Source organism: Castor canadensis, chromosome 11 (genome assembly GCF_047511655.1).
Source record: "Castor canadensis chromosome 11, mCasCan1.hap1v2, whole genome shotgun sequence".
In the NCBI taxonomy this organism is placed as follows: Eukaryota; Metazoa; Chordata; class Mammalia; order Rodentia; family Castoridae; genus Castor; species Castor canadensis.
Window position 1 is genome coordinate 133694922 of NC_133396.1, and position 24344 is coordinate 133719265.

The window sequence follows — 24344 nt, forward strand, 5'->3', positions numbered from 1 at the left end:
TTTCATATAAAGGATAATTTTGAATATCTGTAATGTGCAGTGCCTAAACTGAGCATTTAATACATTTAATTTTTAAGCATTTGAATTACTTATATTGTTGTTTCAGTTTTAATGAACTATATGAATCTATACATATATATATTTTTAATTTAGTGCCCCAATGCCATACCTGATTGGAATACACTCCAGCCTCATAGAGGTGAGTATCTTTCAGACATGAGATAGTGATAAAATTAACTTAATAAAATAGTTAAAACAGTTTTGTTTGAAGGAATATTAATGGGATAATAAATATCAAGTGGTGACTAGCTGCATACTTAGGATGTACTTAAATGGTCATTAAAAAAGGGTAACGAAATAATCTCATTTAAATCAATATGCTAAATTATCATATTCAGTGGCATGAAACCCAGGAAAGTAGGTTACGTTTGGTAGAAGTCACATGGTAAGTTTTAAGTATAAACACTTTAATCCATAATAAACCACTGCTGCATGGTAACTTCAGGTCTCATAATCTCTTTTTTAGGATGACATTTTAAAGTCAAAATTTACATAGTTATGACTTATTTTGTAAAACACTGTTATTTTCCAATTTATCATTATGCTTTTTAAAAATATGGTTTTAATGCATCCATGATAAACTTTTTAATTGGAAATGTAGCTTCTTTTTTTAAGTTTTAACTTTTACCATTGTCACCGCATAACTCCAAAGTGATTTTTATCACCTATGTTATCCCTATAGTGAGACCCCCTGGAACTTTAAATACCTTAAACTTTTGAGAATACTTCTTACAAAGTTAACACCTAAAGATAATAAGCAAGAGGCTTGTGTTACAGCAGAAGATCTGAGTCAATTGAATGACATCATTATGCTGACTTTCAGATAAATTTCTCTTTTCACTGACTGTATACATTAATAATTTAACCTGGTTTCCAATGAGTTAGGTGTGGTTTTCTTATTGGTTGCTATCTCTGTACACCATCAGTCCTTATTTTGATCAAGGAAGACTCTAGATATATTTTAAAGCCCCTGAGTATCTCATTCTGAGACTAATGCCCCTAAAAGTAGGCTTGGATTATGAAATTCTGCCTGTCCTCAATTTTGGGTATTTGTTTCTTTCTGCAAAATGCCAGGACAGTATTTTTTATTTGTTTCATTATTAGTAGGGAATAGATTTTTATGAACTTTTAATGGGTTTCTTTTGTTTTTAGTATTGAGGTCTGGGTTGGCTAAATTTATGACTCTATATTTTATTAATTTTTTTAAAAACTTGTTTCTTACAAGCCCAGGTATGTACGGTGAAAGGATAAAGTATATGAATGAAGCATGAATAAGTAGGTATTTAACCTGTTATTAGATCATGGGATATGTCACATAAAAATCTGTCCATGCTTGAACTTTTTTCTAGAGAGTTGCTGAGTTCAAACCCCAGTACTACCAAAAAAAAAAAAAAAATTAAGAGCCTTTGAATTTGCTTTTCATACTAGTGTACATATCTTTCTATATTTAATGTATCTAAATAGGTCACATACTTTTTATAATACGTTTATTTATAGAGTTGAAAAGTATTTAAGATTGTTGGCTATACACCTGTTGGTGTTATGCCATTTTTTTCATATTGATTCTACATCAACCTTTAAAACAAACAATTTGGCTTTTCCAAACTACTAGAGACAGGTGTGTATGTTGTAAGTATTCTGTTATATTTATCATATGTTTGTTAGATAAAGGCCACATATAAAGAACTTCAGTATTCTTAAGGAGAAAATTAAAGAATTACATACTTTTTGAAAGTATTGTCTTGGAGAAATAGTCCATTCTAACTTTTAAGTAGCTCCTGTTTTTAAATGGGATTTTTTTTTTTAAACAACCGAGATTACACTGGCTGAAATCTCTGAATTCTATGTGCTGGATTTATCCAAGTATCTTAATAGTTTTATTTGGTTTATGTGGTTTAATAGTAATTGAGAAGGAATTTGTTTAAACTAGTTAAGTATCATTTAGTAACTTGCTTAATTGGCTACGAGATGATATACATATAGAAATTCAATTACTATTAAGTCATTATTGGATAGATTTTTTTAAACTAAAATTTCTATTTTTAGTACTTTTTGTTTTATAGTATCTTAAAGTTGGAATTAGGTCTAGCTACTTGTGTAGTTAATATGTGAAACTGAGCTGAATAAATTTTTTGCATTTAGTTTTGCAATTACAACTAATTTTTTAAAGGAGAATCAAAATATTCATTTTCCTCTCTTGGCTAAGCCGGTTTCAGCATGCATTCTCAGTTTTATTAAAACTTCCAGATGCAGTGTTTCTAAGACATGAAATTAATGTCTTAGAATTTTTCATTTATTTTTATTATTTATGTGTAATGGGTGGTGAAAAATCTCATTTTGAAATATAAATTTCGTTTTAAGATAAAGGAAAAGACATTTTTTGTTCTCCCTTAAAACTAGACTTTTAGGAGCAAATGAAGGCATGTAAGTGACTAAGAATAAATGTCTTAAAGCCACATGACTTCTGCCACTGTGTCATTTCTTTGCATTAATATGCATAGCATGCATTTGTAGCTACATTGTGTGGAAGGGTTAGATACAAAGGATGTATAAAAGATTTACCAACTTTAACACCTGACTATTGCTCCCCCATAAAACCTAAAATCTGTCTCCAGTAATATTTCTTATTTTTGAAGAGAAAAGCAAATTCTCACTCTTAAATTTGTATCTCGTAACCTATGACATATAAAAATATGAGAGAGTTAAGAGGAACCATTTATGAGTTTCCACACTTATTGAGAAAAAAATACCTTAAGCTTTATTTGGAGAGAAAAGAATAGATTGAATACTTACATCTGAAGGTTCATTAAAAATAGTTTTAAAATGTTGCATTATATTTTGTCTTTTTCTTTTGCTTATGTAGAGTTGTTCTAACCTTAGGAAGTCTCAATTTGATTAGGAATAAATTTTTTTTTATTCTTGGTTAGTGGTCCCTTAAACAAAATTTAATATTCAATTATTATCTGACTTTGTAAAGCTGAAAGCAATTTTGAAAAAAAATACAAATTTCATATTAATACCAAAGTTTTCAGACTTTAGTCTTATTGTCGGAACAGAAACTATAGGGAGGGGGTACATAGACATTATCCTAGGCAATTTAGACAAACTTGTTTCATCCCTGGAAAAACATACTCAGTCTTCTAGATTATTTCTACAACTTCTGGCATAAGGATAATTTAAAACTGAAGATGGAGATAATATTTATGTCAAGCTTTTTATGCACAAATGCCATTAATGCCAGTATATTTTTGTTTATGAAGTTAGTTACGATTGTAATTACATTATTGGTAATTGATAGATAATCAAATATTTATGTATCTAAACCTTTCTATATATGTACACATGGAAAAGAAAGGAAATGCGTATATTTAAAAAAATTTTAAATACATGTTTTTACAATAATATCATTAGTATCACTAAAAGTGATTCTCTGCTAATGTTTAAGAAGAAGCCATCTGTTAAGTCTTACTTACTAGTAAGACTTATATATGATACTTACACCATCTTTTATGAGACATAGTTTTGGACTCATGTGTCCCCTGAGAAGTCATACTCCACACAGATTTTATTGCTTTCTTAAAACATAGATGTCCCCAACCCTAAACTACCATTTTTCCTAGCAAATTTAACATTCTGGTAAGTACTTAGAGATTTAAAATTCTAAACAGATCAGAGAAATTTCAGTCATAACCCACTAATACAAAATAATTCATTAAGCCATTGTAAAATTTAAGGCATTTAAGCAATAATCAGACATGACTTTTGTTCTAGAACGTGATTTAAAAATATTCCGCTGAAATTAGTTGTTGATCTTTTATTGGTTGGCCTATACAATTACAGAATTCTGAATTCATAGATATATTTCATTAGTGATTGCACTACTTATCACTTATTTATTATTTAAATGAAACATTAGAATTCAATGATTTAATAAACAATGAATGTTTCCTTTATTAAGGATGGAAAAAATTTTATTAAGGATTGATAAAAATCTAATTGACTGTCATTTGTGGACATATTGAGATATTTTGACTATTTTGACTAAACATTCAAATAAATAAGATCAAAGGGATTGTCAGTCATGTTAGCCCATTAAATTTGATTCTTTACTTTGAAATTAATGTGAAGAATATTGCTAACAATAGATTGCATATTAGTGTCCTCTCTTATTTTCTTACTACACTTTTAATCTTCCTTCAATGTATACCTGTTGGTATGGAAATATGAGAAAATATTTATTCTTTTAAAGTTAATTTAAATGGTGGGTGAATATGATCAAAGTGAATTACATATACATATGAAAATAGCATAATGTGTGAGAAGGGAGAGGCTTAAGAAAGAATAATATAAATGGAGTGAATTTGATCAAAGTACATTTTATTCATGTATGTAAATATCACAATGGAAATCCTTTCTACAATTTATGCTAATAAAACATTGTAAAAATGTAGTTTAATACTGTAATCATAGTTCTTGGTTTATGTTGTCCTTAAATATAATGTATGCTAAAAATAGGTGAAGAGCTGGATGCAGAATCCTATATCATGGAATTGATACTCAATTGGTAAATTACAAAGGCTACAAGTTTCTAAGGTTTGATGCAATTGTATCTATTTTATAAGTCTTTGTTGTGATATCTCTTTGGTAGTTGAATTGATTAAATATTAGATTAGCAAATCTTTTATTTTAAGCATTTTTACCAAATCGTTTTTAATAGGTTATAGTCAAACTTCCTTTCTCAGAAGACAAAGTTGTTTATATTCTTTTATAATATAGGATTTTCCTTTTTAATTTTCCCAAGCCTAATAATATGCTAAGATAATTTGTGTGTTTCCAAACTCATAATATTTCTGTAAGGAAAATATCATAAGATTTTCTTGTATGCTTGTGTTTTCTAAACAGAGAGTGAAAAGCAAATCATTGGAAGATGTGGTTATGTTAAATGTTGACACAAACACTTTAGAGTCACCATTTAATGACTTGAGCAACCTCCCAAGTGACGTGGTAAGTCTGAGCGATATTTCGTGGTGAACATACATGTTTTCTCCTGGATGCTTGAGTTACTGAAATGAACTCTGAAATAAAATCTGAACTTAAAGGGTTGGATGTGTGCAACAGGGATGAGAGGAATCAATGTAGATTCTATTTTTGATATTTTTACCTTTTGGCAGTTAAGGAGATGTTGAATGGAAGTCATATTCCTTGATTGTAGAAGCAGGATTATAATTAAAAAGCTAGATGCATTCATTAGGCAGAGTTTCTTTAAACGTAAGTCTCTTCATCTCATCTTAATCATTATATTACAAAGTAGGCATTTCTGTCTGCCTAGTGGCATGTCTTGCAAAAGAATGAGAGAGTTTTTGAAGACAAGAAGAAGAAGGGGGCCAATTACCAGCTTTTGCTTCCCTGCCACCTGCCAGCACTTTTCCTTTTAATTAGTGATCTGATAGCACTGGTCAATATAATAAGAAATGCTTGTACAGTTGGGGTCAGAAAATTCTAGCTTTGATCTCCTCAACTTTCTGAAACATTTATTTGTTTTCTCTAAATTATTTCAGTTTTATTTTAATCTTTTCTACCCTGCTGAGGGCTGCAGGAATGAAAACCTACACTGTTTGTCATTTGCCTTGGCAGAGCAAAGACTGCTTACTTAGAATTCTATTTGTAAATTAAACTGCAAACCCAGTTTGTCATAAAAGACATCGGATCCTTTTGAAATGACGAAAACTGTCTTTTGTCTGTAAAGGCTGATAAATTAAGTGCCAGTTCTCTTCTGGTCTTTGATCTTACAGAGGGGTGTGTGTGTGTGTGCATGCGTGCATGTGTGTGTGTGCGTGTGTGTGTGTGTGTGTGTGTGTGTGCAGCTTATAATGGGCCATATTCTGTATTTCATGTTAAATAGTCTCCATAAGAGCATTTTTGGCCTTTGTATTCCATAGTATAGGGAAAAATGCAAGCTAGTCCTTTTTCTGCATATATTTTATTTAATGGTTATTTATAAACATCCTTATTAACACAATTGTAAGTTTAAAATAACTCTTTAAAAAAAATCAAAGCATCCATTCTTTTCAAGGATATTAAATTTTGTGAATTAAAAGTCTTATAATGTATTTTCTGTAAAGTACATTTTAAAGTCCGTTATTAAGGAGTTTGAGCAGGTGAATTTAAAAATCACAAATTTAAAACATTCACTACTAGCCTTAATTGTTCTTATGGGTAGTGATAGAAAAATAGGAATTTAAAATCAAAATCGTATTATTTTGCCTATAAATGACATAAAATATTCACTGACCTTGAAACACACTGCTCTGAACTCCTTTATCTGATTACTACAATTTATTCTGTGTTTAAACAAATTCAAACCCAGGCCAGTGAACAGTTATCTTTTTTAGCTTAGCGTAACTTGCCTCATTGTAAAAATTTGTAGAAACTGCTAAAAATGATTAGTTATTCATTTAGAAATACATCAAAGCATCTGTCACTGGATAGAGAAATAATTATGAGCCCAATTTTTTAAAATGTTTTCTTTACGTGTGTGTTTTTCTTACTGTTAATGCCTTAAGGAGAAAGGATTGCTTATTGAAAAGAAAAAAGATGAATAAAAGGAAGAGAAAGAGAAATCCAGCTTTCCTGTATATGGTATTGAAAATTTTCTAGTCAGCTTCAATGAGATGATTACATGAAGTGAGCCTTCGAAATTGCATTTTTGAGGATGAGTCTTTTTAAATTGAGAAGTACTACTTTCACTGTAGAATTAGTTTAACATCTCAAGCATTTATTTAATAAATGGCCAAGTTAAACAGCATTCACAGAATGTGTAAGTTCAAGCACATAAAATGACACAGGAGTCTATCACATAGTTTACTCTTAACATTATAAGTAAACATAATTGAAATATTGTAAGAAAAGTTTTTTTTTAAAAAAGAAACATGGCAAGGTGGTATAAATTGATTATGTAGATGCTGCCTGGAAGCGGGGATGGGGAGGGGAGGTTGGGGGAGGGGCACAATGTATACACATGTAAGTAAACAACATAAAAAAAAAGGAGAAAGAAAAAAAAAAGTTGAAAGCCAAGACCTACAGAAAAATTTGTAGACTGAGAAAATCAAACTAGCTCTGGGAGTGAACTAAGACCATTTGTTGGAAATAGTAGATATTTTAAAGTTATACTAATTTTCCAAGAACATTTTAGGTGACCACTTAACCCATCTCTAATAAATGTAGCTTTTTCATCAGTTTTCCAAACTGTCTCTGATAGTTCTGGAGGAAACATGACCAAGTATCACGAGATAGTTTTTAAATGGCAAGTGTTTTTAATGTCTGTGTTAAAATCATGAATAATCTCAATGAATTTTTGTATGTGGTTTGCATTAATAAAATGTACTCGAAGTCTTTTACTGTTGGTATGTTTGATTGTTTAGTAAGTTAACAGATTTAAATGGAGGGCCTTTTAAAATCATCTACTGGGGCATTTGAACTATACTTAAGGCTAGATGACTTTGGTGCATGTGTACTCTATTATTTCTGTGTCAGGTTGACCAGTGGTCCTGGCTGTTCGAAGGTCAGTGGTCACAGTTGTCCTGAATTACCAGTTCTTTTTTCCTGTGGACCCTCTGCTGTGTTGCATGCTGTAATCTTCTTAATGGCTTCATTCCAATATTCACACATAATATTTTAGATTTATTGACTGTTAGAAATACTACCATGCCAGTAGCAGTTCCGCTACTCTTAAGGTATTTAAAATTGGAAAAATAAATCAGGGCAAAGCTTTCAGGAATCCTTTGTTTTCCTTAAGGGAGGGGATAAAACTCCCTTCCTGTCTTCTGACAAGAACACTTGTTTTTTGACTTCATCATTTCACTATAGATTTGTATCATTAAAACAAAAAAATCCAAACTTTTATTGGGAAAGATTTTAATGATATTGACTATTACTTAGGATAACTTTTAAAGGCAGTAGCTGCATTAAAATATACATTTGTAATTTTTGTCTGTGACTTGAAACTTTATTTTTAGTAGCTATGCCATACAGATACCTTCAAGCCTATGTAGTTTGAGTGTTTTGAAATAAAAAATTAAATTTTAGGACTAAGAACCTATCAAAATCAAAGTTAGTGTGATTGTAGGATGCTGTATGAGGAGGGGAGAAAAAGCCAGTTGAATTAAATATAGCATTTGAAATCTCAAATGAGTTTATTTTAACTTAAGAAAATGAACTATTGAAACTTTTCCTTCCAAATATATACACAAACTTAATTTGAATTATGTAATAATTTAAAATGTTGTATTTCTAAGCTCATTTTAATTTTTACTGCTCCTTGTAATTTTTCATTTTTCCATTACATTTTAAAAAGTAATTTGGGAGTTGTTACTATTTCAAAAATAATCAATAAAGTGTAATCTACTTATTGGAAAATTAAGCTAATAATTAGCATTATAGTAAGATTTTGGAAATTTATCCTCATATGAATACAATTATAAACTCCTATAAGATGGAGGCAGTTTAGAATCTCTAAAAAAGTTGCATATGTTACAATATTCATTATAGCAGGCAAGAAATTTTGACCGACATTGCTTAATCATCTTCAAATAATTTTTATTCATTAACATTTAGAAAATAACATATTTTGAGGTCAGTCAAAAAGCTTATCCCTATTTGAGGAAAGAAATGGAAGCACAGAAAATTAACTTTTCATGGTCTTTGTAAAGGTTTAGTTAGTATGGGTGGATCCTTACACTTATGCCCCAAACACTAGATCATAGTCTTTCATATAAATATAATATACAATGTAATGAATATAGAAGCCTTTAAGATTTACTACTGAAGCTTATTTGCCATTCTAATCTTGTTTAAAAAAACCATTAACATGACCTGTTGATTTAAATTAAGATTTTCAGCACTGTTTTTAAATTTTCCTTTTCATCTTATATATAATACTGTTAGAAAATAATTTTGTGTTTTCCATTATGAGGGTTGGTAGAAAATATACTGCACTTAGGAGTGGTACAATTCAATGTAGACCACACTATGTTATAGGATAGTTATGTTTGGTATAAAGCATTTTTAATTACTAAATCAGATTTAATTACTAATCTGATTTAATTACTAAATCAGAAGGACCTTGCTATAAAATGGTTATATTGAAACCACCATGCATGTTTAGTGAAGCTTTCAAATATTAGATGAAAGGATATGTTAGTGATTTTATTGTGATATGAAAAGGAGAGATGTAAATTACTCCAAGTCACCAAAAATCTAAATTAAAAGTCCAAAGAACTAGAGGAAACTCCTAAAATTTTGACTTTGAATAAGAACTTTGGATATCTCCATTCAAGTGAGTTTATTTATTTGGGAATAAGTTTAGAAAGGAATTGGCTATTTCAGAGAATTTCTAAATCAACTTTTCAAAAACTCTTAAGACATGTAAACTCCTGTAACCATGCAAATTGTCAATAAATATGTTTAATTCATTGAATATTTCCTGTAATTTAACATGAAGGTTTAACATGTTAAATGTCACAATACATGTTATAAAGAAAAAAAGGCCCCCGAGGATATTATATTAGTTCCAGGTTTGCCACAGCTCTGCTGTAATCCTTATCAGGTTTAATGGTTAGTGAAGTCCTGAACAGATTTCTAGAATAGTCATGTTGGAAAGATAATACAATTTTATTCAGTTTATGGCATAATTTGAAGGACATATTATTTAGTTTATGGAGTAGACTTGAGGAGATAAATGCAGCTTTCAGTTTGTCCCTGGAGCAGTGTAGCCATGCACGTGTTCTCTCTCTCAGTCCCCAGCTGTTGGGATTCAGACATCTGGTTGTGCATTGCCCCTGCCACACTGCCTTGATACAGTGCTTTGTAAATAGTAGGCATCCAATAAATGACTGGTGAGGGGGAATGCAGTTACGTTTCTTTTGTTTCTTTTATCTCTTCTAATAGAAGTTTGCTTCTAAAGCCTCATTGACAGTAATCTCCTTGAATATTTTATAAGGCCATTTTCATAATAATGAAAAGAGGAAACATGGAAACATATTTAAAATACACTTTTTTGCTATAAATACAACCTTTTATTTCCCCATCTCTGGTAAAGGAAACCATGTTAAGGCAATCAGCGTACTTCTGTACACCAGTGGAGTCTGTGGAAGCTCATCATTCTTTTAAATGGTTGTTTCAGAGATGTGCTTATTCATAAAATAGGATTTGTTTTTGTTAGTTAAGTATAGATTTCACTAATTCCCTATTGTTTTCTGGGCATAGATTTTAAAAATATAAGCTTTAAATATAAAACAAAGAACAAAACAAAACAAAACTCCAAACCTTAAATGTGCCTGCAAACATTTCAAAGATTTTTGATATTTTCCCTCAACTAAATAAGAGAACCCATCCCTTCTACCACAATGACCCAGACTTTAGGGATTCTCTACTCCCACTCCTTCATGTCTCTGTACTTTTGCCATTTCTAAAGTTGATTTATTGTTTGTTACTTCTAGTGATTTAAAATGCTTACAGAGACTTTGGTTTCCTCATGGCTTTTCATTTCAAACTAAATTACCTAACCTTCTAATAAACCCCTCATATTATCTTAATAGCATGCTTTTCTCTTTTCTTACTGCTAATTAAAACACCTTGATTTTTGACTTTTAAAATTTTTTCCAATTTATTTGAGTCCCCTTTAAATTCTTGACTTTTCCATGTTCAGGATTTGTGTGTGTGTGTGTGTGTGTGTGTGTGTGTGTGTGTGTGTGTGTGTGTGTGTAATACTGTCACCAGAGCTATTCCCAATCTTGTTGATGTCATAATGACTTGGTGAACTCTTAAATGAATTGTATTCCTGGTGTTCATCACACATATTCTGCTTCAGTAAATGTAAAATCCTGCCTGGAACAGGTTGTTAATTTGTTCACTTATTCAGTCATTCAATTATTCAACAAGGGAGAGTCAGTGTAGACTGGTAGCCATTTCTGCTACCAGAAAGCTAAAGTGAAAATAATTTTAGCCAAGCTGAGATGGCATTCTTACCAGTCCACAAGCTCAGATCAGCCTTTTTGGATAGCTAAGCTCAGCATGTCAGGAACCTCTTTCTGCAGCAGTGGGCTGGGCCATATGTATGAGTAAGCTAAGCAGAGTAGAAGAAAAGAATCCAAAAGTTTTGTGGTGAGATGAGGCTGGCAGATTCAAAAACGAAAAGAAGCCTGGCACCAGTGGCTTATGCCTGTAATCCTAGCTACTCAGGACACCCATGCACAGGAAATCAATGTGAGTCAATGCCCTGTATAGCTATTCTTATCTCAATCAGCAAAAACCCTTGTTCCTTCCTATTATTGCTTATACTCTCTCTACAACAAAATTAGAAATAAGGGCAAAATAGTTTCTGCTGGGTATTGGGGGGGGAGAGGGAGGGGGCGGAGTGGGTGGTAAGGGAGGGGGTGGGGGCAGGGGGGGAGAAATGAACCAAGCCTTGTATGCACATATGAATAATAAAAGAAAAATGAAAAAAAAAATTAAAAAAAAAAAAACAAAAAAGGAGGCAGAGACAGCAGAATCAAGGTTCAAGGAGAGCCCAAGCAAATAGTTTGAAAGACCTCACCTCAAAAATATCTAACACAAAAATGGCTGGCAGAGTGGCTCAAGTGGTAGAGCACCTGCCTAGCAAGTGTAAAGTCCTGAGTTCAAACCCCAGTATCACAAAAAAAAAAAAAAAGGATGGAAAGAAGGTAGCTGTAGTGTGATGAACAAGAGTTTATTGCAAAATTAAGTATAGAAAATACTTGTAGTTCTGTAAGAGACTTTTGGATTTTATTAAATTCAATGAAGATTTTTAGCAGAGAAATTTTGTGAACCATTTTGAGTTAAAAAAAAAAATAACATCTTAGGTTTTGGGTCCCAAAGATTACTAGGTTTAAGAAGTGAAGCGGGAAGATTGGTCAGGAAAGTTTACAGGAGAGATAGAACTGACAGGCCTTAGGGATGTATTGCATTTGTAGGATGAGAAAGGGGGACGTACTTCTCTGTACAGCAGCTGGAGAGCAGAAGTGACACTAGCCTGACATTGAACTTCAGGTGGAGTGTGAGTCAACTTTCTGTCACTGCTACAAAATATGTGAAAAAAACAATTTACGAGAAAAAAAAAAAAAGCTTATTTTAGCTCACATTTTAGAGGTTTTTCAGCCCATGATTGGCTGGTTCCATTGTTTGGGGGCCTGTGGCAAGGTAGAAGCACATGGAGGAGGAAACTGCTCACTTCCTGTCAGCTGGGAAGCAAAGAGAGAGATAGGAAGGGGCTGGGTTTCCAATATTCTCTTCAAGCCACACCCCCAATGACATAACTTCCTCAACTAGGCCCCACCTCTTAAGGATTCCACATTCCCTCAAATGACACCTTTAACACCTGGGCCTTTGGGGGACAGATCCCAACTAGAGTAGGTGAGGAGAAGAGCAATTTTGGATGTCTTCATTTTAAGATAGCTCAGAAAGGAAAACAGTTGTAGATAATACCATAGTAGTTAGGGCTGGATAGAAAATTTATGCTTAGAAAGAGGCCCTGTAATGATATTCTCTTTAGACAACTATGTGGTATGGTTTTCATTAAACAAATCTTAAACGTTACTCTTTTAATCCTCAAGTAAGAGCTTGTGAGAATATGTGTCTATGAGCAGAAAATTGTTAATTTTGATTCTTAAAAACCTGAATATGAGAATGGTTAAAGTAGTATAGGGATTTAATATGTAATTCATATAACAGACCTAATGTTTCATGGTAAAAGAAAGTGTTTTCACTTGCTTCCTTTGTTCTGCAGCAGAAGATCATTAGAAACTCTTAAGTTTTCTAGATGGAGGTCGTTTCTAGAGTATCATTTAGTTTAATAAAAGAACATACTTTAGAACATTACTGGGGTGTTTTAGGTTGTATAGGTTATGTAAATATTTCTGAACACTTATTTTTATCTTCTTTCTTCTCCTTTGACATTTCTGGTTGTGATATTGAAAATAAAATTTAAATTTTTAGGAATAGCCGTTATTTATTTTTTACCATAAAGATGCATCTAGAAGTCAAGTAAGAGAAGCCTGTTACTTCTCTGATAAACAGCCCACTTATATGCTCTTCCTTCCTGACTTACTCTGGTTGGTATAATTACCTCATTACTCAGACTGTGTGCACATCGCTTGCACTCTTTAAATTTATACCTGTTTGCTCTGTTTATTCATGTAATTCCTTCCTTTTATTCATCGTAGCTTAGTGCTAAGAGGGTAAAAGTAGAGAATCAGTGGTAATATTATTCAGGCTACAGTGAACTCCCACTGTGCTAAAATTCTGATTGTAATTCCTTTTGTGAATGGTTGCTTAGAAGCCCAAGTTCTCTTTGCGTGAAAGGAATTTAAACATTTGATAAGACAATGAAATAATGTTTATTTCTGAAGCTTCATTTCACTATTTAATATTTTTGGCTTAGTCTAATTCCTAACTAGACTATAAACATTATTTAGAGGCTGAAAACTCTCTAAAACACAATAACATATGTCAGTTCTGAAATAATCTTTAGCCATTGGAGGTTGAAGTTGCTTACTTTCTTAAAACTAGAAAGACAAAGCAATTGATACTGTTTCAGTATAATAGGATTTGTGATAACCATGTGACTATGGTGCTGCCTGCTTTTCTGAAGTCAGAGTTATATGTGAGGAGAACCTTTAGAATTTTCTGTGAAGATGCATGTTTATTTCATAACAAAATGTGGAAGCTTGAAATTAAAGCAGGAAATGCTGTTGCCCGGACCAGATATTGAAAAAGTGCAGAAGAGACACCATCATTTTATAGATAAAACTGCTAACAGCTAATTAGCATTGCACAGGGCAGTGGTAACCAGTGATCAAAAGGCAAGGGAAACAGTAAGATCTGACACAATCATTTAATATTAGATTAATATTCTTATATATCAAACTTACTGCTAAAAACAGTTTCATTTTTACAGACTGTTTGTGAGCATTTGTTTTCACATGTAGAAACAGTTATTTCAGCTGCTCTTGTGGTCTTTGGAAAACAGCAACAACCCAGATCCACTGACAATTGAAGCCGTCTAGAACAGGCCAGGGAAATAATCTTTTTGATGTAGTTTTCAAAAGTTGAAATAAGATAGAAATAGGCAAAGGAAAATGTAACCCTGTGTTTTGCTTGGCAGTTTTTAGTCTCAGATATCCATATGAAATCAGATAGTGTGCTCATGTAGGATAGCACTGACCAATAGAAATGCAAGGAGAGACACACTTGTATTTTCAAATTCTCTGGTAGTCTCATTAGAAGTGAAAAGAAACAGGTAAAATTAATTTTAGTGATCTATTTTACTTAACCCTATACTCAAAATATTGTTTTAAAGTGTAATCAATATTAAAATTTTCGTACTGAGTATATTCATACTAAGTCTTTTAAATACAACATCTGTTTTACACTTGAAGCAAGTCTGAGTTGAGATGTGTCATATTCACTTGCTCATATTGCAAATGGCTGCCTTTTGGACAGCCTAGAACAAGTGCTTGGTTTTTTCTTTCCTAGTTTCTGCAAATCCACACAGGGATTAGAGACTATCCCTGGGTGACTGAATCTGGAGGTGCGGACTGCATATTTGTCATTTGGTCAGGAAGTGTGTGGCAGTCTGATTCATGGTCCTGGACAGCTCACATAGCAGTTGTGGAGTTGAGGCCTTGGTGTAGTGAAGGATGCAGAGTAGCTTGGCTGTTGCCATTGTCTGTGAGCAGGGGTTATGATTGTCTGAGGAATACTGTGTCCTTGATTTATGGAGGACTGAATCATCAAGTTCATCTTATATAAAACTATGATTTGAGGAATTTTCTTTTGCAAAAATAAAAGGCATTGCCTTTAAATCATTTTTTCCTCATTTTCTAAAGCAAAATGTGAAACCCCATTTACTTTTTCATAATATTTTTTTTTAAATGTGAAACATTTCTTCTAGGGGTTGATAATTAAACAATTAAATTGATACTCATTTCTATTGGTTTTTCTTTAAAGGCATATGAAACTTAGAAAACAATATTATTTCATCCCAGAATAAAGGACATCAAGTCAGAAGATTTATTTTTGCATCCTTCAGCTGTGACATGGATTTCCTAAAAACGTGCATTGATTTAGGTTAGATTTTGATAACAAAAACTCCCTCTTAAATGAATCTGGTTTATGCACTTTGTGGGCTAAATGAATTAGGCTCTAAACTTTTATCTGAATCTGTGGAGCTTCGATGTAAATTGCAAAGATCACAGCTATGGGGAGAAGACCTATACTGGAGAGGCTTTCTGCATAGATTATAAACATCATAACTCAATAATTTTTTCAAAACTATACTTATAATTGGACCCAATGGGGGTCTTTTCCTTTGATCAGATCACAGTAACTGTGACTTTACACTGGAAAATGTCACTACTGTGAAGGTTTATCACCTGTAGAGCTGGTCCCTTCTCTGATGCTGTGCTCATTTTTCATTAGCATCATTCAGAGTTTAGTTGTTAATTAGGCTGACACTTCAATTACAACCATCATCTACAAGAGAAGTCAGGATTACTTGCAGAAAGAAATAAAAATACTACCTTTTGCTTAAATGGATAAGCAACATTTTATTATCTGGTAGTTTCATACCGATAAGAACATGCTCTGTGAAGGGAGCAATCAAATTAGAATTTGTTTCATCAGTTTTTTTTTCCTTGACAAAACAGAATTATTGCACAACTTCACATGTTTCTATTTTAGGCATTGATGAGGAACGGATGTGAGAATCAATATTTTTAAGTGTATAGACTGTAGTTTTCTACTTTGTGTGGAAGGAATTAGTGAAGGAAATTGGTGCATAGGAATATACTATATTTTCTCCCCCTGAAAAAAATAAAAGTTTACATCAAGAGGATGGTCTTACTTAAAAATCACTCTAAAAGGCTATTATGAGATAATACAACTCTCTAAAATACATTGCACCTGAAATTAGAAGTTGGAATACATATAAAAAATTATAACAAATTTAACTGTTTTCAGAAATTACGCAGATTCCTAGATAAGATTTTCTTCCATTTAAAAGCGTTAGTATTTTGTTCTGTTTATGGGTTTATGAGGCTATAGCATTGAACCCAAACCCGGCACATGGCAGACTAAGCGTACATCACAGCTTTGCCGCTCATTGGCTACGTAGTGAGGTCGGAGCACTTCACGTCTTTGTGCTCCTCTCTTTTTCATTCGCAAATGGGACTATGAATGTTTTTCCCAGATGAGGGTTGTGAGGATTAAATGTGACAGTGTGTAACATTTGCATACCATAATTCTCTTCTCATGGCCTGGTCTCAATGACTTTATCTCTTCTCTGCTTCTTTTGTCTAATAATGACAAAAACTGTTCTACAAATGCCTGGAAAATTACACATGCAAATGAGACTTCCAAAAGTAAAATAAAATGGCAAGTGATCCTAGAAGGCCTATGACAAATATCCTTACATAGCAGAAAGTCACGATACCCAACCAGCTTCAACTGCAAACAGGTAGACACATGTTGTAATTGCAGAAAAGCGGCGCACAAGCAGTTTACTGTAAAATAATTAAAGCTTACTTATGTCAAGAGGCCTTGGGAAAAAAAAAAGAGAGCGCATAAACCAATTTGCATTAGCACATTCCTCTCCTCTCCTACTTTCCTTTCAATTAACAGACCAGCAGGTGCTCTCTGCAGTTAAAGAGATAAGCTACCAGGGAGGAGGATGAGTTTTTGGCTGACCTGCAGACACTGTGGTTTGCCTGCTGATTGGGTTGGTACCTCGCTGTACCAATTTCTGAGGTGTTAATTTAACTGTTCCTCTCTGTCATACAGGTCTCGGCCTTGAAAAATAAACTGAAGAAGCAGTCAACAGCTACCGGCGATGGAGTGGCGAGGGCCTTTCTTAGGGCTCAGGCTGCTTTGTTTGGATCCTACAGAGATGCACTGAGATACAAACCTGTAAGCATTTTTTTTGTTTCCTCACCATGTTAACTGGCTTTCTTATTGCTCTTTGGAAAGAAGCATCGTTTTAAACCACACCTTAAAAAAGTATCCTGTCTTCTTAAATCCAGTACAGCTTTAAGACACAGGTTCCATCTCCCATTTCTTGACTTTTTGTTTTTAGTTCTTTTGGTAACCTTTAGTTCATATTTCTTGCAGGCTTTTGCTTTTCACCTTATTAAAGTTCTAAAAATGGAACATTTACCTCTGAACTAATTAAAGAATTATATTCAAGTATTTTAAAGCATTTATCTGATCTTGTTAAGATAATTAATAAATTCACCAGACAATTGAGTTATTTAATTAATGAGTTTAAATATGACAGGTACAAAGTGAAAGTTTAAAAAGGTCAGAACTTAAAAACATTTTGTGATATCTGGAAGTTTGTTGTCTAATTGATAACTTTTAAAAAATGGGCTTATCTACTTAGCCTATCTTACTTCATATTACCACTTATTTTTAATATTCTAAAGATAGTTGTTATATAGAATCAGCCAAGTGTTTAGGTGGTCCAAAAAGGGTATAAGTCCATTATGTCTGTTTCACTCTGCATTATTGATTAGAGTATGTTAGGCTGATTTTATAAAAAAATTATTGCACCATTGATCCATGACCAGATAAGTAAATTTCAAGGAATAAAAACATTGAATTAGTAATAAGTGAAATGAAGATCTGCTATTAAAAGAATTCCATTGCTAAGCTACTTATAAACATTATTCTCTAGAATTTGATCTTATTTGCAAAATGAGAATTCTTATATAGCTTCCCTGTTCATTTTTTAGGGTTGGTGTGAAAACCCTATTATAAACTATGAAGCATAATATAAACATGAATGTGTTGTATGCTGTCTAAACTGACTTCTGGATTTGGGGGTCCCATTTAGTGGCCCTTATTCTTTCGAGGGTAAATCATATTATTAGAGGGAGTGATTTAATGCATGAACATTTCTGCTGGTGTCTCTAGATAAGTGTTATGTGTAGCCTACATGTTCTGTTAGCTTTCCACCACTGTCCCAAGATAAATGAGACAATCAGCTTGTAAAGAGGAAGGGCTTACTTTGGCTCACAGTTTTAGAGGTTTCAATCTGTAAGCAGCTGGCTTCATTGCTTTTGGGCCTGTGGTGAAGCAGCACATGACAGCAAGGACCATGTAGAGAAATAAAGGAGTAAAGCTTCTTACCTCATGGCCAGGACAGGAAAAAGAGAGAGAGAGAGAGAGGTGGGGCGGGGATCCCAATACCCTCTTCAAGGACACACCCTCCGTGGCAGGAAGACCTTTCACTAAGTTCCATGTCTTAAAGGTCCCACTGTCTCCTAATAGCTCCATGGACTGAGGATCAAGCCTTTGGGGGACACTTATCCACACCATAGGCTACACTAATCTTTTGTATATATTTAAAGCATTGTAGAACTCAGTACTGTATGTAATACATAGATCTCAACTGGAATAAAAATTGTTGGAAGTTATAAGGAGCTCAGTCTTTGAAGGACTGGAAATCCACCATCTTTACTACAGCATGGTATGTTCATATTGAAATTATTCAACCTCAACTGAAACAGAAAAATTGAAAGACAGAATTAATGATTAAATCAGACTTGTAAAAATAGGGATTGATTTAAATTTATAGTACAGAAAGGAAGGTTTAAAATAGCACTTTTCCATATTTAAGTACTTACCTATTTTTATACATTAAAATTTTCATCTTCCTTTTAAAATTTGTGAAAGACTTCAAACCCCAGTGCCACTAAAAAAAAAAAAATTGTGAAAGACGTCAGATTTGAGGGAGGGAGCAAATTAAAGTGAAGAGAATATTTTCTTACCTAAATTCTTGATTTGTTTATTGGTGTGTTAGCTCCTGTGTGAAATGATGAACATTAATTGTTATAAATTGTATAGTTTAATTATTCTCCCCATTTCAGCTTCATTGAGCCAAGAGGGCTATAAGATTCCCAGGACTTTGAATTCTTAAAAAAAGAAATCTTGACATTCCTATTTCTAGTACCTGTGAAAAATATATAACTTCATCATAGAATATCTTTCCTGTTTATTGATCACATCTTGCTATGAATGTTAATTTATCTGTAATTTTCCTTTTTGTATTTGATCTCTTCTCCTGTTTTCTACTGCTAATTCTTTTTGGTAACTATTTAATATAGATTGATCCAATTCACCCTATCCATGTGACTCTTATCTTAGCAACTTTCCCTCCTCTCCCTCTTTTTTAACCAGTTCAGTGAGTTTCATTATGCTATATTCACATACAGTATTTTCATTTTATATGCCTTTTTGTTTCATCTGACTGAATCTTTGAATGAAAACACACTTTTAAAAGTGTGATTAATATATTTATATAAATTTTTCAGTTTATGTTTTGAAAATAAATTATCTTTAAGGAAAATGATTTCTTTGTTGTGTCTAAAGTATATTTTAACCTATTATCTTTACTAGTTACCTTGTATCATAATTTGTTAATAACATTTTTATTTGAGCACTTTTTTGTCACTTATGTAATAGGCTTATGTCTTTGATATATTTCTTGATAGACGTGGAAAAAGAAGGGCTGAGTATAGAAGTTATAATTGTCCCCTTTTCCTCCTTTTTGTAGATTGTGTTTCAGTATTATTCTCTAGCTATTGAAAGAAAAAACCTACTAAATTGCTTTAAGTGGATATGAACACGGAGCATTGCTTTTTAAAATCTGGTGCTTACTTATACACCCAAAAATAAGCCATGATTTGCCTTACCATTGACAGCATTAAACTGTAGATTGGGCCCATGGCCGACCAGAGTCTCTGGCCTTGCCCCCTGCCCTGCAAGGCCCTTGGCGTGGGTGGGCATGGGCGGGCATGGGCAGGCACTCCATCTACCTTTACTTTTTTCCTAAACTTTGACATCAGTTCAGACACTACTACCTGAGGCTCTGAATCTACCAAGCTTCTCAGGCTTCCAAACCTTTATTTTTAATGTTCTTTCTTTCTGGCATCCCTATTATCTTTCTCACTATTAGTGGTTATCCAGTTGCTTCCTGATCCTTGAAACTATAGTTGATCCTCTCCTTCTATGAATTAATTATATTTATTTTTTAGTATCTTTCTTCTCCATTATTTGCATATTATTTCTTGTACTATTTGTGATTTTTAACTGATATTAATGATTTTTAATCACAATTAAAACAATAACTGACCACTAGCACCCACCACATGCTAATTTGTGATAGAACCTGGAAATAAATGCTTTCATTTTATTTTTGCAAGCTATCAAAATACTACTTATTTCATTTTAAAGATGAGGACGTTGATATTCATTGAGTCACTGAGTTTCCCTGGCTGGTGAATAGTAGGGCCTGGATTAGAATCCACTCTGTCCACCGCCCCTCTCCTGCTTCAGTGTGTGATATGCTTATGCTCAGTCTTGCCTCTGTTGTATCATCTATAGACTCCTAAGGCGAGATCCTATCTGTGTCTATCTTCTAAATTGGGCCAGACTCAAAAATGGTACCCAACTTGTGGTGTCTTGACATTCCAAGCCCAAAAATGTCTTAGAACTAAGGTCACGCTGACCCCCTTCCTCCCATCCTTCTGTCTGTCTCTCAGTAGCTTGCATTCTTACCATCATTTGTTATTTCTTGTTTGGCCCCCTTTCCATAGTGGCCTCTGCCAGTTTAAGATTACTTTATTCACTCCTCTGCAGTGAGCACATCAACCGCATTCAAGTTTTAGGTTTCCTTTCTTTTCCATCAGGGTTATTTGTATGCAGTGTTCTTTTGCTGTTTTTGCTGTGTCTCTGTCTGATTTTAGAACCAAGGCAGCACTGTCATTCTAAAACTACTTGGCAGCATTCCTCTCTTTTTAATTTTTGGAATAGTGGAGGGAGAATTGGACTTAGTTCTTTAAATATTTTGTAGATTTAAGTTGTAAAGCCACCAGCTCTTATACATCCTGTTACTTGTTATTGGTCCATTTAGATTTTCTGCTTCTTCCTGATTGAACTTTATGGTTGTATGTGTCTGGAAAGTTATCTACGTTGTCCAATTTATTAGTGCATCATTGTTTATAATGGTTTCTTATGATCCTTTGTATTTGTCTGGTATCAGTTGCAATGTCTTCTGTTTCATCTATAATTTTTTTTTGTTAGTTTGGCTAAAGGTTCGTCTATTTTGTTTACCCCCCCCTTTTATGTTTTGTTTTTTTTAAAACCCTTTGTTTTATTTCTTGTGTTGTTTTCTTGTTTTCAGATTTATCTGTTTTTATTGTTTATTTCTTCTTACTAATTTTGGGTTCAGTATGTTCTTGATATTCTAAACCCTCAGGTATATCATTAGTTCTTTATTTGAAATCTACTTTTTGATGTATGCATTTATTGCTGTAAGTGTCCACTTTCATACTGCATTTTCTGTATTCCATAGGTTTTGACAGTTGTGTTTTCATCTTTATTCATTTTAAGAAATTTTAAAGTTTCCCTTTTAATTTTGCCAGTAACCCCTTCATCATCCAGGAACAAGTTCAATTTCCACACAGTTGCGTATTTTCTAATGTTATTTATTTTTAGTTTTATTACATTGCAGATATAGAAGAAACACGACATGATTTCAGTATTTTAAAACTTACTGAAACAAAGATCTGTGGCCTTACATAGATGGTCTATCCTAGAGAATGTTCCATGTGCCGATGAGAAGAATGTGTATTCTGCAGCTGTTGGATGAAATGTTCTATAAATATCTGTTATTTACTTTCTGATATAATTCAACTTTGATGTGTCTGTCTTGATTTTCTGTCTGGGTGATCTGTCCTTCGATAAAAATGAGGTATAGAAGTCCTCAACCTTTTCTTTTTTTTTTTTTTGGTGGTACAAGGGTTTGAACTCACAACTTCATGTTTGCTGGGCAGGTACTCTACCACTTGAGCCACTCCGCCAGCCCTTTTTGTGTTGAATATTTTTGAGATAGGGTCTCATGAGCTATTTGCCTGGGCTGGCTTCAAACCATGATCCTCCTGATCTCTGCCTCCTGAGCAGCTGGGATTACAGGGGTGAACCACCAGCACCTGCTTCCCAATCATTTGGGTGTTAACATTCATATCACCCTTTAAATATAATCATGTTTGCATTATTTATTTGAATGGTACAGTGATATTTGTTACATATTTTTGCTGAATTGATCCTTGTATCAATTTATAGCAACCCTCTTTGTGTCTTTTAAAGCTTTTGATTTAAAGTCTTGTTTTATTTCAAAAGAATATAGCTATTCTTGCTCACTTTTAGCTTCTGTTTTTGTGGATATCTTTTATTTTCAATGGTTCACTTTTAGTCTGTATGTGGCTTTACCAGCAGTTTGAGTTTCTTGTAGTCAGCATATAGTTGAATCTTCTCTCTTTTATCCCCCATTAGACAAGTCTGTTATATATTTTGATTGAAGAATTTGATCCATATATGTTTAAGATCATTATTGGTAGGTAAAAGCTAACACCTGCTATTTTGTTGTTTCATAACTCTTGTATGCTCTGTGTTCCTTTCAGCCTCTCTTATCATAATTTATCTTTGTGTTTTAGTAGTTTTCTTGTAGTGATAGGGCTTGATTCTTTTATCTTTTTATTTGTGTGTCTGATTTACCAGTGATCTTGTTCTTTTTTATATGTTTTCTTGATGGTAGTTATTATTCTTTTGCTTTTGGGTATAATAATTCCATAAGCACTTTTTTTTTGTAAGTCTAGTATAGTGATGAATTCCCTCAGTTTTTATTTGTGTAAGAAAGACTTTATTTCCCCTTCATTGCTGAAGGATAGCATTGCTGGATATATAGTATTGTTAGTTGGCAGGGGTTCTTGCATTTGTTTGTTTTTTATTCTTGAACTTTGAGTATATCATCCCATTCTCTTCTGGCCTATAAGGTTTCTGCTGAGAAAGCTTATTTTAGTGTGATAAGGATTCCCTTATATGTGGCTTGTCACTCTTTTCTTGTTTTTAGAATTCTATTTTTATATTTGATTTTTATCAACCTTGAAGGTATTTTTTGGTTGAGTCCACAAATAAATTTGTATGCCTTCTCTCTGTTAATTTATCTATTGTCATTTTACTTCAGTGAACATTCACAAAGTGTAGGGGACACTTTCTTTACTACTACAAAGGCATTCAAGGTACACTTATAGAAAGACTGAATTTAAAACAAAGTCTTAGGAATTTTCCCAAGGAAAGCAGATTGTGTAGGTTTCTCATAGTGTGTGTGAGAGTGTGTGTGTGTGTGTGTGTTTGAAATGGCCTGATATTCTTGTGATATACTTCTGTGTATGGCTTTATAACTGGGGTAGCGTCACTACTCAAGTAACTTCATCCTCGTCTCTCCAGTCTTTTAATTCTTTTATTCCCCTCTTTGTCTCAGTACACCAAATATTAAGATTGAATATATCTACTGTTTTGATTTGTCTATTTTTTTCTTTTCATAGTAAATCATTCTAAAGTAGAAGTTAATGGTGGAACACTTCATTGTACCAGAAAGTGCTTCTTGCTCTGTTAATTAAGATGTACTGTGACTATAATTTGAACGTTTAACAAATATATGTTAAACACTGCTATAATAACCCTTTTCAGAGGCTTCTGGACAGAAAAGTAATATTAAGCTTATGCTCTCCAGGAACTTATAGTGATGCAGGATAGTTATTTCTTTTATAGTGATGTAAAGAAATTTATTTCAGAAAATGATAAAAGAGAATTATGTAAATGAATTGATAGGAAGCAGAGAAGGAACATGGGAAATATTGATTTTTTGCATTTTTCTAAGGAAAGTTTTCACCGGTTCTCAAAAAGATAAGGACCAAAGCAGGTTAAGATTCATTCATAATGAGCAGGCAAAACCAGTCATAAACGGCCTTTATCAATCTGGAGAGTTTTAATCTTTATCATATAGTTAATGTATAGTGTTCAAAGGTTTTTTTTTCTTTTAAATCATAGGAATGAAGACACAGCCTTGTGTATTAGAAAAATTTGATGGTAGTGTTCAAGGTAGATCATAGTTGAGCAACACCAGAGGCAGATGTGGCTATTTTAATCTTGATGAAGAGAGAAAGGACTGGAGTGAGTAGCATCAAGGTTGGCCAGGACAGCAAATCTGAAAGACTTTAAGAGGAAGACAGTAGTTCTAGGGAACCAGTTGGATGTGGATTTTGAGGAAAAATCCATCAATATGAGTTTTGTATTATTATGCAAACACTACGTGCATATGCTAAATACTGCTAAGAAGTAACTTATTTTTTAACATTTAGGATGTATAA

General features: G+C 33.1%; 1 protein-coding gene across 16 annotated transcripts in view; it reads left to right on the forward strand.

Annotated features, from left to right (window-relative positions):
- The window catches only part of Dennd1b (DENN domain containing 1B), a 231054-nt gene that overhangs the window by 144387 nt on the left and 62323 nt on the right, over positions 1–24344 (forward strand). For all 16 annotated transcript variants that reach the window (XM_074048718.1, XM_074048714.1, XM_074048709.1 and 13 more), the window contains 3 exons: positions 154–199; positions 4963–5064; positions 16915–17040. In XM_074048718.1, coding sequence (XP_073904819.1) covers positions 154–199; positions 4963–5064; positions 16915–17040 — 274 coding nt within the window. The remainder of the gene's footprint in view (positions 1–153; positions 200–4962; positions 5065–16914; positions 17041–24344) is intronic.